Source organism: Fragaria vesca, linkage group LG6, assembly GCF_000184155.1.
Source record: "Fragaria vesca subsp. vesca linkage group LG6, FraVesHawaii_1.0, whole genome shotgun sequence".
In the NCBI taxonomy this organism is placed as follows: domain Eukaryota; kingdom Viridiplantae; phylum Streptophyta; class Magnoliopsida; order Rosales; family Rosaceae; genus Fragaria; species Fragaria vesca.
In genome coordinates, this window is record NC_020496.1 from 37402406 (window position 1) to 37418378 (window position 15973).

General features: G+C 40.1%; 2 protein-coding genes across 2 annotated transcripts; both read left to right on the forward strand.

Moving 5' to 3' along the window:
- Positions 1–8148: 8148 nt before the first annotated feature.
- Positions 8149–12842, forward strand: LOC101303629 (zinc finger CCCH domain-containing protein 41-like). Its single transcript, XM_004304603.1, has 4 exons — positions 8149–8928; positions 9448–10641; positions 10891–11244; positions 12075–12842. Exons 1-4 carry the CDS (start codon positions 8149–8151, stop codon positions 12534–12536), a joined length of 2790 nt encoding a protein of 929 aa, XP_004304651.1. The 3' UTR covers positions 12537–12842.
- Positions 12843–13252: 410 nt separating this feature from the next.
- LOC101300756 (protein FEZ-like) lies at positions 13253–14305 on the forward strand. The gene has a single exon (XM_004306317.1). The coding sequence runs from the start codon at positions 13253–13255 to the stop codon at positions 14303–14305; it is 1053 nt and encodes a 350-aa protein (XP_004306365.1).
- Positions 14306–15973: the final 1668 nt, after the last annotated feature.

Sequence of the window (15973 nt, forward strand, 5' to 3'; positions counted from 1 at the left end):
CAAGAGAGAGAGAATCGAAGTTGGTTCCGGGGAGGGAAGATGAACAAGGGTGGCGGTAAGACGAAACGACGCCGTTTGGGTACATGGATTTTTTTTGGGTCGTTTTAGTCCATGGATCTTGAGTCATACATACTGTGTCCGTAAAAAGAAACGGTTATTCCCGTTTTTTAAAACAGCAGCCCTCGTAACTATTAACGAAACCGAAACCGCAGAATACAAAGGAGGGACATTAAACATAAACCTTATGCTGTTGTTTTGGCCACAATTCTTAGCAGGGGTAGAGAGGTAACTTAGCAGTTCCAAAAGTAAAATGAAGGGTGCGGGCGTGCCACCGCGCTAACGCGAACATAGATGCGCTGGTATTGGACTTCTGATCAAACGAAAGAGATTTCGATGCCACCTCGCGGGCGAGGGATTACGAGTAATCTTCCTATTCGCTTGCAATCGATACTCACAACGATAGTGAGTAGAGCAACTAATCGGGACAGTAACAAGGGCGAGACCAAACGGGCTCTATAAAGCTAAGGCGAGATGCACTCTAACATCAAGGTATTGAGTAGCTCGAAGGTTTGTTGTAGTTGTTGTATGAGATGATTGTGTCCTGAACTGATTCTTGAACCTTCCTTATATATGGGCTCGTGGTTAACTGATAAAGATGCAATCTCACAACCCAAGTAGAACTCTGCTACCAAAGTCACACAAGGATTCGTTAACTTGCGAACTGAGCAACTGGATGACGCGTGTCCAGTTGTATAGGTAGACTTCGCCTAGGTCACATGTATTGTTTCTTCGCTATCGAAAACTTTGTAGTCTTCAACATAGACTCAAACACCAAAGGCTTCCTTATCCAGCGAGGTATAAGGAACCCACCTCGCGTGCCTCCAAAGCTCACGCCCTTAACAGGCTTTATTCTTAAAAAGGCCATAGGTACTGGCCCAAATGTTATCCGAGACTTATCAATTAATCTCGGACCGAACTATCAACTGGGCTCAAACATTGCCCCATAGGCCTCGAGTTTTAGCCCATTTCGTAACGGCTAAGCAAAGAGGCCTTAATGCGTACGTTTCGTCAGTTCAAAATTTGAAAAGTGCTGACATTTCAGCGTCGTCGCCTCTCCTCATCATGACTGTTGATTGAAAGGACGTTTCATTTCGTCCCTTTTAAAACCGAGGCGCGGGTCCCTCCCTTTCGTCATCTCCATCCTTATGCCCTATCTCCTTTTCTTTCTGCAGGAACAAACCCTCACCGCTGTATACTCCATAACTTAGCTCACAGAAATGGCCCCCAAACCCACCGTCCGGGATCCAAACCTTAGCATAACAGCAGCGATCACCTGGTCTACCGAGTTTGCTCGGCGCTTTGTAGAGAATCCTCCTCAAGGAGCACCGATCTACTTTCTTGAGAACGGGGAAGCCCTGCTTGGTCCAACCCCCTCACAACCTCTCTCAGCCGCCGATCTCCACCACTACGCTAACTCTGTGCGTCGCCCAAACCTCGCTCACCGCCGTGAACCTGGCGATTTGGCGTCCTGGGCACAGCAGGCTCGATCCCACACGAATATCCGCGTAAGAGAATGGCCCAACGCCATTGACGAAGAGCGAGCATGGTACGAGGCTCGCCTCCATATCGACCTGCCAATCTGGGAAGCGGCGGGCATCTCTGAAGCCATTGTCTGAGCTTCTCACTATCTCTCTCCACTGATAGAGCGTTTATCGCTGCGGCGCCGTGCCTATGGAACAACGCCACCAACACTTTCGACTTCCCTTTCAGGCAGATGGGTATCTCCTTGTTGGACGTCCTCGCTATCACCGGGATGCTGATCCACGCCAAGTCATATGCCCCGGGTGACTTTACCTCAACAGAGTTCACTTACAACAACAACCCGGGCATATGTCGTCCCTTGAAGGCCTCGTTCCTAGTCTGGAGAAACTATTTTATCTAGCATGCAGAGCGGCACGAAGGAGGTGTTGTCTTCCTTAAATATTGGCTTAATAAATTTATATTTTGTGGTGGCGCCCATATACACGTTACTAATACTCTTCATACACGTATACAGATTGTTTTGGAGCAAATGTTGTGGATCATGTCTGGCTACCAAATGTCGAGTACTCGGTGTATTGTCATCTCATCCTAACCAATGCCCAGCTAGTTGATGAGGAATTTGAAGCTCATCATCCACCAAGGCGTTTAACAGTTGGTTCCCGTGCAATGGCGGAATTAGAAATTTGAAATGGGGTGGGCTGAATTTTTTGATTAGAGTTATCTAATTTCTTTCTTTAAGTTCTACATATCATATCTTAGTTTAAAAACATATCAAACAATCAAGTAGTAAACTAATTAAACAAAAATCAACATAATATCATTTGATAAAATCAAAAGTTAAGAAAACAAACACTGCTCTAGCAACTGATTAAGCAAATTTTTGATCTTTAAACCTTAATTGAAAAAGAAAGATACAGTCAGTCAGCGCGTCTTAAAAAAAAAAACAAGATACAATTAAAGAACTATGAAATCAAATGGATTAATTGATTGAGGAATTAAGCAATTGGGAAAGAAAATCCAAAATAAAAAAATATTTGACCTAATTTTATTTTAGGAATAATGAAAAAATAGTTCAAAAAAACAAACAATTTATCTCTGTTTAAAAAACTAAGTTTAATAAACCTATGGGCTAAGTATGAAAATTTACGATGAACTAGTTTTTAAACTTTAACTTTTTAAACTAAAATGGCTTTGCATCTTCACCTGCCCCGTTAATGGTTAAGTTTTTGAACAACATATAATCCCCTTGATTGATTAAACTACGTGCGTGTCAATTTGTTTTTCTTCATATTTTTTTTGGGTCAAGAGGCTAGCTTGTTAATGAATGGTCATGCTTTTGTTCTGCAACGCCACCACTAGACGATCTGAATCATCTAATTCATTCTGTCTTTAGGTATCGCTTTGAATCTTAATCAAAATATGAGCCTCTCCTCTCGCAAGCATAAAGCAAGTGGGGCTCATTACTTTGAGCCTTTGATAGTCTACCGCCAATATTATTTCATACACAAATTAAATGATGAAAAATTAAAATACCTAGAACCAATCAATAACAAAGAACTGGGGAACTAAGAAAACGAGTTTAACCTCATCGCATAAGATTCACAACACACAAAAAAACTTTGTTTAGTAGGTTCATTTTACCTAGGCCTTATCATTTGGCCCTTCGGCCCTAGCCCGTCCTAAAACCCGCCCTACCCGGCCCTCCATTAGGACCGGCCGACCCTAGCCTTTTTCAATTAGGGTAAGGCAAGGGTCAAACATATGAAACTCAGCCCTACCCTACGGCCCTACCCTATTGAGCATTTTAGGGCCAAGTCCAGTCCAGCCCGGCCCAGCCCTATCTTGGCCCTAAAAGCCCGTCTTTTAGGCCCTAATAATTACTTATTTTCTATTGTTTTTAATATATTTCTTATTCTTTATACAATACAACTAATCTTGTAAGTTTTATTTCTTTAATTTGTATTTTGCTTTGTTAAATAACTATTGATTTTTGGTGATTTAGAGAGATAGTTAATTAAATATATGAATATAATTACTGAGATTAATAATTCTAGATATCTTAAGTTAAATATAATGTATATGTATGTTAAATATGACTAAAAATAGGGTCTTGTATCACATATATCCCTTGAGGTAGTATTTGGGAAAAAAAATTAAAACTCATGAATTTATTTCGTTAAACAAAATAACGTCATATTCGGCCCATTCGGCCTTATTTAACCCTATTCAAAAGGCCGACCCTATTAGCCCTAGCAAAATAGGTTTTAAGGGCGGGTAAGAGCTTGCATATTTGAGCCCCGGCCCGGCCCGACCTGGCCTTATATTTTGTTGATCAAGTCAAAGCCCTACCTGACTCTATCTTAAGTCATAAAATTTAGGGTAGGGCTAGCCTTAGCCCGGCCCATGATGAGGCATTTTTTACCCCTGAAAAGTTAACGTCTTAACGTTGTTAGTGGGTAGATACCAAAAGTGAGTCGGGTACAAAACCTGAGATACTACTGTTTTGATTTTTACAAAGTTTGAGATACCAAAGTTAGCAGAGATCAGATACAGTTTGGACAATCTTTTCTTGTATTTATATCTATGGCTCCGCACTTCTTCTCGAAAGTAGCTCTCTTGTCTAACCTCCTCACCGGATTCACAACTCCGACCACCAGATTCAGTATCGCAGAGGGTTCAAATAAAGTCTGAAAAGAATATGAAGTTAAAGATTCAAACAACCAAATTCACATTCAAAAAATTCATAAAGGGGAGAGATCGAACGTACATGCGGTGGCGGACTTAAGGTCCCAACCCCCACGACAACATCCTTCACAGGCTCCATTTCCAGTCTCGACTCGATTTAGGCCAGTCTCCACGGTAAACCCTTCAGACCCCAATATATAATCTTAGTAATGTAACGTCACGTGCAGTGTCATGTGATTTGTAGATATTTTTAGAGAAATTCGTCTGAAATTTTAATTTGCTCCTTATAAATTTTGGTATATCAAGTTTTAAAACTATCATATTGGTATCTCATGTTTCCATCCCGACCTAAAATTAATATTTATATATATAGTCATTAAGCTTACTAATTTACCCTCAGACAAAAAAAAGGTGACCAATTTACCCTTAAATTCTTTTTTTTCCTTGGTTTTTTTCTTTGTTTTCGTATTCCAATTTTCTTTTTTGGTTTTTTATATTTTTATGAACGTAGAGAAAAAATTCATCATCACTTTCTCTATGCTAATAATCAGTTCTTCATATCAATCGTCCTTAAATGTCAAGGACAACAACATGTACATGATATTTGAGTTTCAACGGAAACAATAAGGATTGAATTTATGTATGTTTCCCCTCTTCAATCTTCTTCAAGTTTATAAAGGCCAACCAAAATCATCAAATTCTAAAACCTCTTATAATATTTATTGAATATGAAAACAAATAAAAAAAGGAAAATGGCCAAATGCACAAAAACAGGGATTTTAATGCCCACTTCAATGTAAATCTTTTCTGTTAGCCCATTTCAATGATTCTTATGCAAAAGACATCATTACCCTCTATAGAATTAAATCCATACAGATCTCATCTTTTTCTCTTTCTCTTTCTCTTTCTCTTCTCTCTCTCTTCTTCTCCTCCTGATCTGCTCTCTTCTCTCTCTCTCTCTCTCTCTCTCTCTCTCTCTCTCTCTCTCTCTCTCTCTCTCTCTCTCACACAGATCCTTCGTCGGCGACCTCATCCTCGCCTCCACCATCTCCCGCGACCTCTTCGGTGGAGGGACGTATGTCCGCCACATCCTGATGAGCGCGCCGCTCTCCTCCAACCTCCTCTCGTCTCTAGGCGCTCGTCGGTCGCCGCTGGTCTCTCGCTACTCGTCGGTCGCGGCTCATCTCTCGACGCTCGTCGGTCAGCGCTCGGCTGTTGTCGGTCTTCTCTCAGCGCTCGGCGCTCGGCCTCCATGGCCAGATCGAAGGCGTCGGGTGCGTGGTGAGGGAGGTGAAGCAGTTTTGATGAGGGAGGAGTATGTACGGTGATGGAAGGCGCATGGTAAGGGAGTAGATCCGGTGTGTGAGGGTGCATGGGTCTGCAGTAGGTGTAGTTGTATTTTTGTAGCTGATAGGTAACTTGATTATTCGTGTTGTAGTTTTGATTGATTATTGGCGGTCAATAACTCGATTATGTTCTGGTATTTCTTCTTTTTTATTACAATAAGTTGATTATTGGGGGTCAGTAACTGATTATTAGAGGTTAATAACACGATTATTAGGGGTCAGTAACTGGTTACTGACACCTAGTAACCAGTTACTGGGGGTCAGAAATTGGTTGCTGGGTGTCAGTAACTGGTTACTGGGGGGTCAGTAACTGGTTATTAGGGGTCATTAACTGGTTATTGGGGGTCAGTAACTAGTTACAAGGGAAATTCCGATGACCGAAGTCCGGCGGTCGGGGAAATTCCGGTGACCGGAGTCCAGCGGTCGGAAAAATTCCGGTGACCGGAGTCTGGCGGCCGGTGACAAGAGTCCGATGAGATTCCGGCCAAGTATTCTCTCTTTCATTTTCTCTCTCTATGCATATGTAAGGGGTGAGGGCAAAATAGTCTTAAAATAATATGGTTTGTTAAGACTTTAGTAAAGATTTGTGCATTTGGGCATAAAAAAGGTCACCTTATATTGAAATAGGCTAATGAAAAAGATTTTCATTGGAATGGGAAATAAATGGTTTAAATTAGTACTAAATGAGCATTTTCCCAATAAAAAAACTAAGAAAAAAAAGAATTTAAGAGTAAATTGGTCATCTTAATGACTATATATATATATATCAATTTTACATTGGGATGGAAACATGAGATACCATTCTAATATTTTCAAAACTTGATATACCAAAGTTTATAAAAAGCAAAAGTTCGTATACCATTGGAACAAATTTCTCTTATTTTTATAACTGATACTCATTTACAGGATGCAAATGCAATACCCTTATACTAACAGGGGCCTATTGCGAATTGCCCAAAATAATGTAGGTCGAAATGCAATTTCGAATTCCAGTTTCTCGTCCCCACTTTTATTTTCACTTATTTTTATTTTGGTACCAAAACCACCGTCGTCGTCGTCTCTCTCCAAAAATCCTGTTAGCTCCGCTCAAACCCAAAACCAAACCAGTCTCTCACTCCCAAAAACCCCTCTCTCTCCTTCTCTCTATCACAAATTCCCACATCCCTCCCTCGATTACCTCTTAATTACGATCCTACCCTCGCCCGTCTCTAATCTCCGCCGCCGCGAAATTTCACCTCCGGTTCTCCCTCCGGCTCATTTCCCTGGGCTACGCGGCGGAGCAGAATCCATCTGTACATAGGAAGCTTCCGTAAGCCGTTACTCTGTAAGAATCTGTTTCCATTGTTTTGATTTCGTTTTCGGTATTGCTCGATTGTTCTAAACCTAAATTATGATCGCTTAATGCAATCCCTTAGGGTTTAGTTTTCGAATTTAGGCTGATTTTGTTGTGTTGATATCGAAAACCTGTAGATTATAGGAGCTTAGTTTCGTTAGTGCTTAGTGTTCATTGATTGTAATGAGGATTTTGATGAATGTGGAACGTTGAGTGGTTCATGTAGCTGAAGGTAGCTATTTGAGGTCATTGCAATGGACTTTGGCTGGGTTTTAAGTGACTTGCGAATTTGGCTTGGTACATTTATGTCGAAAACGCAATGATTTTCGTGATCATTAACACTGGAATCATTAGATTGTGGAACTTGTGAAGGAGACACATGGTATAACTGTGACGCCGCGAGCGAGTGCCATGCTGTAACTTGTCATGCTTATTCTTTTGTTCTTATTCCTCTTCTCATCATTAGGTTTTAAGGCGTTTCCAGCACAGCCTGCATGTTTTTCATTTGCCATACAGCTTGTTTATAATAAGATAAACAAAAAATAAAACACAGTTTAAGCAAACCTTTTCGGGTTCTTGTGATTTGTTTTGGGATTCATTATTGTCAATTACTACTTAGGTTTCTCCATCATGCCTTTAATGCCTCGAGAAGCAAGTACTTGTTTCTTTTGGTACATCATTTAAACTGCGAAGTATCAGAAGATGTTAGGTCTCAGAATAGGTTTTACGTTTAGCCAAAGAATAATATGGAAGTAGCATGCAATACTGCAGTAGTGCTCCAGGGGCAGGGGAATAGTTTTTCTATTTAGCTGGATTTGGTAGCTTGCATGTTATAGTTAGTTTATTAACATGTATGGGCCCATCATTGTGCCAAAACTGTTCATCAGAATTGACTTTGGAGATCCTTTTTGGTTCAAGTTGAAAGGCCATTGAGTGATGATTATCAGTTCTGTTTGTGGCTATTGGTCTTTTGTGATAAGAATGGCAACGTATATACCTTTTACCTTGATGCACACGTATGATGTAAATAACCTCATGTCTACTGCCGACTTCTTTAACTCAGTTTGAGATATGTACCTCCTATGTTTCTCGTTGTTGTTGAAAACTTCTAATTGTTATCTCTTTCCAGGTTCCCAGCTCACTAGAGTATCTATAGACAAACAAGTGCATTTTGTTGCTGTTACTGGGAGTTTGGAAATTATCTTGACGTAAATAGACATTCTAGTGATTTCAAGGGATCAAATGGAATTAAATGTTTCGTCTCCAAAACCAGGTGGCCTTTCTGCTTCTGATTTTGTTAGTGATCCTGAGGAGAAGGAAGTCAGTGATGATGACGATGATGATCGAAATCACAAACATCGTAGACGAGATGCTCGTTCTCAGTCTTTGGAGAGAGATACCCTTGATCAAGATATAACAAGGCCATACAGAAAAAGGAACAAACCTTTTGTAAATGGGCACTCTTTCAGAGATAATGATTCTCAAGCGAGTACACCATCAAAGTATTATAATTCCACTTCGTTTGAGAACTTTTCTGGAAAGTTTGATAAAAGACGCCCAGGTTCAGCATCACTGCCTCGAGCACCTTTCGATTTAAATCAAAGGATGCGGGCAAACCAAGCATTCCCTGGAGACCTTGGTCCTGGTAGGGGAAGAGGACGGGACTCTGCATCATGGAGCCAACGTGATTCTAGGTTCAGCTCTGATATTACATCTCAGCTGGTTCAGCAGGGATCCCTTCCTCCGAGTATGTTTGGAGGACGGGGATTGCCAAATGTTTCCAATCCACAGAATGCGTCCTGGAATGCATTTGGATTACTTCCAGGAGTACCAAACGGTGGCCTGGATACACTGCATTCAATTGGGTTGCAAGGTACACTCAGACCACCAATCCGTTCTTCTTTAAATTTGGGCATCCCTCGCCAAAGATGTAGAGACTTTGAGGAGCGTGGGTTTTGTCTAAGAGGGGACATGTGTCCAATGGAACATGGAGTCAATCGGATTGTTGTTGAAGATGTGCAGGTACTTTTACTGCTTTTTAGGTTAATTGAAATATTTATTCCATCGTGATTGGTACAATTAGCTGTTTTCTTTAACAATCTTACAGCCTGTTTTTTCAATATTTGGCACTGTATAAGTTGCGAGTCATGTGGCTGATGATGTCAAGCTTTGTTCTGTAATGCCAATTTCAGTTTGTGCATGTACCCATTAGTAAATAATTATTTTATTTGTGTTGATCAGACTTGTTACATTAGAGCTTCCTGGCTAGTTGATCTAACTTCTGGAATGCTGGCTAGTTGTTTTGCGTTACTATTTCCTTATCAATTAGTATGATGCATTTGATTCGTCTCATAAACTCACAAATGAATCCTTTTTGCATACCTTCACTAATGCATTCAGTCATTATGCTGGGTCTTATCGTAGCTGTATTTTGGTTTTTTTTGTTTGTTTCTTTGTTTGTTTTGTTTTCAGTGTTTAGCTTCAAACTTCATTATTTATGGCCTGTGTTTTTGGTTAAAATCATATTTTCTTCAATTACAGAGTCTTTCCCAGTTCAATCTTCCTGTTTCACTTCCAAGCGCACACCTACTTGGAAAACCCACTGGTCCTGGACCTCTACCATCAGTCAGTGCATCTTCAACTACATTGATGAATAACAAAGGATTGCATAGCAAAGCGAGCAAGTCTAGTGTCACTGATGATACTTCTTTGGGTGGAACTGACTTGTATGACCCTGATCAACCCCTGTGGAACAATAATGGTCCTGAAACCTCAAATGCAATTCTAGGCCTTCAGTCACCTAGGAATGATGAAACTGACTCCTTATCAAATGATGATCCTTCTGACCGTCATCAAGCTAGATTGTGTGATAACGCAGACAATGAATACCCAATTAGAACTGTTGGTACTGCTGCGGGTTCACAGAGTACAAGTGTGTCAGTCTGGGGCAGAATTGGTAGCTCAAAAAACAGACCAGACGTGAAGGAGAAAATTGACCCTACAATAAACTATTCAGATAATCCTGAGAATGTAACCGAGTCACAAATCAACATTCATCAGCAACATCAAGGAAAGCGTAGCATTGCAGAGGATACAAACTCCAAAACCCTAAACTCGTTAGCCAAGAGACCGTATGATACTATGCGTACTGTTCGGAAACCATCTCAGAAAGCATTACGTACTCTATTTGTCAACGGTATTCCTCAGAAAAGCAACAGAAGGGAGGCTCTTGTTTCTCATTTTCAAAAATTTGGAGAGATTTTGGACATTCATATTCCATCAAATAGTGAGCGAGCTTTTGTCCAGTTTTCCAAGAGAGAAGAGGCTGAAGCTGCTTTAAAGGCACCTGATGCTGTAATGGGTAATCGTTTTATCAAGTTGTGGTGGGCAAATCGTGATAGCATTCCAGAGGATGGCCCTGGCAAGGCTAGTATGGTTTCTGAAAGTTCCCCTGGTTTGACAGCTGTTTCAGTTCCACTCCATTCATCTGGTTCTAGTTTTAGCAAGGATAATCAACAATCTTCTTCAAAGGGTAGTATTGTTCATGCATCTGATGCTTCTGTACCATCCTTTGATAACTCTAAGCCTGTAATCTCAAATGGTCCCAAGGCTCCACCTCTGCAGAAAAAGCTAGAAAATTTAGAGCAGTTAAAGGAGGAACTTCGCAAGAAGCAGGAAATGCTGGACCAGAAACGGAATGACTTTCGTCGCCAGTTGTACAAGCTTGAGAAACAAGTAAGGCCAACACGTAATTCTTGCTAATGTTACTATTTTTCGTTTGGGGCATGTCACATCTTGGCTTTCTTTCAATTGATATGATGTTTCACTAGGTACTAATTGCGAAGAGTTTGTCTTGTAAACTTTAACTTTTTTCTTAGCATTGAAAGAGTTTGACACTGAGTTACATGCTATATGGATGAGGGTTCAATTATACTAGTCTCTACTTTATCATTTATATAGCCTTTTTCAAACTTTTGTTTCCAGGGCGGACCAAAGGGTGAGGCAGACACAGAGCTAGCTGCCAAGAGACGCAAAGTGGGATTAGCAGCTGACGCTGATAAAGTTGCTACTCCGAGTTCCTCCAGTCCTACTCCTACTCCTGTGTCAGCACTGGCTGATGAGATGTTGACTGACAAGAACCAATCCGGGGATACCGTCGTCTCCCATAGTCCTAAAGCAAGTACAGCTATGACTCTACAGCAATCTCCTACCTTGAAGCATCAGATGATTCGTCCATCAGTACCACTAGGGACTCCTGTTCCACTGAATAGATACAAATTAGACAATCGTCCTACTGGATTTAGAATTCTCCCTCCTTTACCATCTGGATTTGCAAATGTAAGTTGTCCCTCTCTCTCTCTCTCTCTCTCTCTCTCTCTCTCTCAACGAAAGATAATTTTTCTAATTTTGCATTGCTGTATGAGGAGATCGATGATTAAAGTTTTTGGGTAGCTGACCACATCACATGTTCCTCACACATTGCTCAATCAATTAGCATATTTATTAATTCATGTCTCTTATGAGTGTGTTAGGAGTTTCTTAGGAAAAGATAATCAGTGAGTTAAGAGGTGAAATAAGGAATGAGATCACTTATCAGTACCTTCGACTATAAACTTGCATTAGTTTGGATTCTTTGACGACACATATGCTTAGTCTAACCGTAAATTTAAGACGTGTTCATTTGTAATATGACCAATAATCTTTTCAAACTTACCTAGTCAGAGAAAGAAGTTGAAAGTTTTTGCTTCCTCAATATTTTAAATGGAGACTTTAGAAAAGAATTTATGGTATTCATGGAATAACTTGTTAGAGTGAGAGCCTGTGAATATGAAGTTTCTATCTTCCTTGATGTATATGGAATATAACTATTTGTTAGGCTCTGTTCTTTTTCCTTTCTTTTACTAAGAGTCTTTTTTTTTTTTGTGTTTTAAACTAAGTAATTTGTGGAGTAAGTTTTCTGTGATATCACAGAAATCTGATAGTAGTAGTGAGTTGGACATATCAAAGAAATGCTCAGCTCATATAACTGTTACCATATGTCATACAAAGTAACTCTTGTTATAGATGTGGTAAAATATAGTACTTTTATATGGGTTTCTTCTAGGTTTACTTTGCAGTTTGTAAATACTTCTATGGAAGGTAAACTGATTTTAATGTCTTCCTTCCAGGTTACTGTTATCAAGGAACACTTTGTACCATGTGGTGATATTTCTAATGTGGAATTAGAAGATCTGGAATCTCGTGATAGTAGTAGTGAGTTGGACATATCAAAGAAATGCTCAGCTCGTATAACTTTTGCAACACGGCGTTCAGCAGAGAAAGCATTTCTCAATGGTAAATGCTGGGAAGGGTGTGACTTAAAATTTGTGTGGTTGACATCTAGTAACTCCAGCAATGGTGGTGAAAAATCTCCATCCACCACTCCTAGGGCGGCATTATCTGCTGATATTCAGCCTGCAGATAAACTAGCAAGCACTACTTCCCAGGATACATCTGCATCAGGCGATGCAGAATCTGAACAGTCTGAAAGAAAAGATGGTGATGAGCACATGAAACTGGGTGAACCTTCCATGCCTAGTTCAAGCCCTACGTCTTGGGTGAAAGAGTCATCGAAAGGCGATGCAACTTAAAGATGGGCTAATTTTCAGCTTTTGTACAGTCAGGTAATTGTTAAATCTAAGAGAACTCTAATTTTGAAGGAAACCTGCTTTACCAATTGCTTAAATTTTTAGTTTCCAGTGTTTCTTATTTTACGCAAAGGACTGTAAAAAGGGAATTGTCCTTATTTTTGACTGCCAACCTGAGGTTGGTTGAGTGGTGTATCCTGTTAGTCTTTCTGCTTAGATATGTCTAGAAACAAAGCATAAAGACTGAAAATTCTGTTGAAATTATTTAGATGATTTACATAGAAAATATTTGGGATTTGATTCCTGTTCACATTGTTGTTGAACTTTCTCTTAGTTGATCCAGTAATTTTACCAACTGTCACGGACTCACGGCACAATGCTGTTTAGTATTTGCATCCATACTAGTATTGGGTTTGATTTGAGGCAAGTATTGAGGTCTAGCCAGATTTACCCAGAAAAGGAATACTGATAGTTCTGTACTTACCTAAAAGGAATGTATTGAGGTCTGGCTAGATTTACCCAGAAAAGGAAGGAATACTGATAGTTCTGTGCTTACCTAAAAAGAATATAGTTCTGTACTTACCTAAAACGAAGATAGCCAAGTTCCGGAAGTAGTACATCTGATAGCTTATAAAAGGACTTCTGATAAGTATTAGGATTGTATAAAACTTCAACACTAACTTCTCAGCTTAAAGTTCTTTTTCAGCTTCCAAACAACAATGTCGATTGTAATGCCAAAGGGTTTCAGGTTCCATCCGAAGGATTATGAGTTGGTGAACTATTACCTGTATGGCAAGGTGAATGGGGAAGAGTCTGTATCTCCACCACCATACCTAAAGTTGCCTGAGGTTGACATCTATGGCGAAGAGCCTTGGGAGATTTGGGAGAGATTCGAACGGCAAGACGAAGAATCCTTGTATTTCTTTGCGATTCACAGGAAGTTAAACCCCAAAGGTAAGCGGATTGATCGTAGGACAAACTTAGGGACATGGAGTGAGGGTGAAAGATCAAGACCAGTTGATGATGAGAATGGGAAACCTATTGGGACGAAGAGGAAATTCCGGTATGAGAGTGATGATTCTTTGCACCATGCTGCTTGGCATATGGAAGAGTACAGCAGCAATTTCTCTCCCCATTGGGTGATTTGTCATCTCAAAAAGAACAAACGCTCATCCGAATCCAAGAAGACCAAGGATACGTTATGTGAATATGATCCTCCAAGATTGAGAGGGATGAAGTGCAATAAGAGGAAGAATAACAAAGACTACCCATCAACCTCCATTATGCCAAAGAGCAAGAGGTTAAGGAAAGTCGATAACCAAGTTGTGGAGAACTCTTCGGTAAAGGAGAAGGATTTACCACAAAGTTCAGGTGGCGCTAATGACCAGCAATTCAGTATGCCCGGCAACAACAACTACTTTGAGAATGGCTTACAACAGATTTCAACTACTACTAGCAGTACTAACGGTAAGGATCAACAATTCTGTACTGCGGATCTTGGTAACTTCATGCCAATTAGTGATGTAAATGTGGTCGATAGTACGTACACCCCATGCAATAACAACTACTACAACTATGAGAAGGACTTTCAGCAAAGCTCAACTACTACTTGTAGTACCTATGAGCATATCAATAGTACCAGTAACTTAGACTTCGTTGTTGGTCATGATGATGGTAATGTCATACCGATCAATGATGCAAAAGGTGACGATCCCAACTCTTGGTACAATCTATGGAACACCCTACTAACGGAGGATTACAGTGGCTGCTAGTGAAACACCGTAGGGTCACCAACATGATTGCTATGTACATTGCTTTGGGTTCTATGTTTATTTCCCTTCTAGTTTCATCTGTAGTTACTAGTTTTAGCCAATAATGCGTATGTTAAAAACACCCGTAGTTTAATTTTGCTTCCTACGAACTACGCTAATTTTGTCGACTTGAGAAGCATTGCCAATGCCAACAAAATTTTTCCACTTTTTTTTTTTTTTTTTTTTTCCTACTTGACAAACATTGCCAAGGAAATTTTGTGATTTCACAAACCTTCATTCGTAGCTAAGAACCACTTTAATTTCAGTCAACTGTATCATGTCATTAAGAGAATTGCTCACAAATTAAAACTACCACAAAGTCATAGTGAAAAGTCTGATAATTTGTATTACTGGAAACCATAATGAAACATAGTCAATTCTCCCATAGTACTAATGAAGGGTGCAAAAACGAAAAATTGGAAAATAGAACTGCTTAAACATAGCTAGCTAGTCCCTCGCTCACTTGCTCCTAAAGAAAAATAACCAAGTGACATATAGATCTCTAAAACATGAACTCTCACCATGTTCTCTTCATACTCAAAAGCAACGTGCTTCCATCAATCCTGCAACCTAGTGGCTTCTCAGAGGCAAACACCCTCATCTCTCCGGTGCCCTTCTCCCCAATTTGAACAGAGTTCCCCTCCTCACCGTAAACCAAAGACTTGACACCACCTCCGGTGTGGAGAATGTTCACTAAGCCAATTGAGGCAAACTGGACAGACTTGCTAGGCAAAGCAGTCACCGGAGTTCAAAGTTGAAGGGCTCCAGCGACAACTTCACATCCTCGGTTGGCTTGGACACTGGACACTGTTAGTCTATGCTGATTAAGCTCATCTCTGTATTACCAGTGGAGTTCCACTTAGCTTGTGTTGGAAAAAATATGGACTTAACATTATCTAAAACACTTTAGTTATTTCCAGTTGGATCAATATTAATCAAACAGCAGAATTATATGGGTAGAACTCCTAATCCTAGTTATTCTCTTAGCTGTATATGTAAACAGATGAAAGTCCCTAAGTTCAACACAGTTCTTTTCGTTCATAGGAGTCCCATTCTGAAGCATATTGCTGTTGAAACTTAGAACTCTCTCGACTCAGTGGCTGCTTATAGAGGAGGTGCTGGTTATGGAGGCTCAAACTTTGGAGCACCTGCACTTGGAGGAGGTAGTTATCCTACTGCAACTAGTGCTGTCCACTCTAACCTGGAATATTACACAAGCTAATACCGTCCCAATTAACTGTTAACACAATTTCAAGCACTACTACATATGTCAAGGGTCTCTACTTTCTAGTTTCTACCAACAGTTCATTCAAATACATGAGTTTCTTTCCTAAAAGTTGTGCCATGGATACGATTAGGAGTGAATGGTAGACTATCTTTCAGCAACTTGCAGATGGAAGGTTATCCCGGATTACTGTGTAAAGCGTTACTTCGCAGTTTCACAGGAGTGGAACTTCACACTAGGATTCTTTCAAACCACTGAAAAAGATTTTTATTTTTGATACTTTTCCTGGTTGCAACTTCGGGGTAGAAGAGCTAGGACAAGGGTTCTTTCTTTTTCTCTCTTCTTGTTCAACTTTGGGTGCCGAACTTCTCCATTTTTTCTTGAGCATTTCAAGCTGAACTATT

Bases quoted from the DNA above. Each gene is read 5' to 3' on its own strand.
- LOC101300756 (XM_004306317.1), top strand. From the start codon at position 13,253: ATGTCGATTGTAATGCCAAAGGGTTTCAGGTTCCATCCGAAGGATTAT.
- LOC101303629 (XM_004304603.1), top strand. From the start codon at position 8,149: ATGGAATTAAATGTTTCGTCTCCAAAACCAGGTGGCCTTTCTGCTTCT. The intron at 8,929-9,447 runs GTACTTTTACTG...CTTCAATTACAG, and splicing joins TTGTTGTTGAAGATGTGCAG to AGTCTTTCCCAGTTCAATCT. The intron at 11,245-12,074 runs GTAAGTTGTCCC...TCTTCCTTCCAG, and splicing joins TACCATCTGGATTTGCAAAT to GTTACTGTTATCAAGGAACA.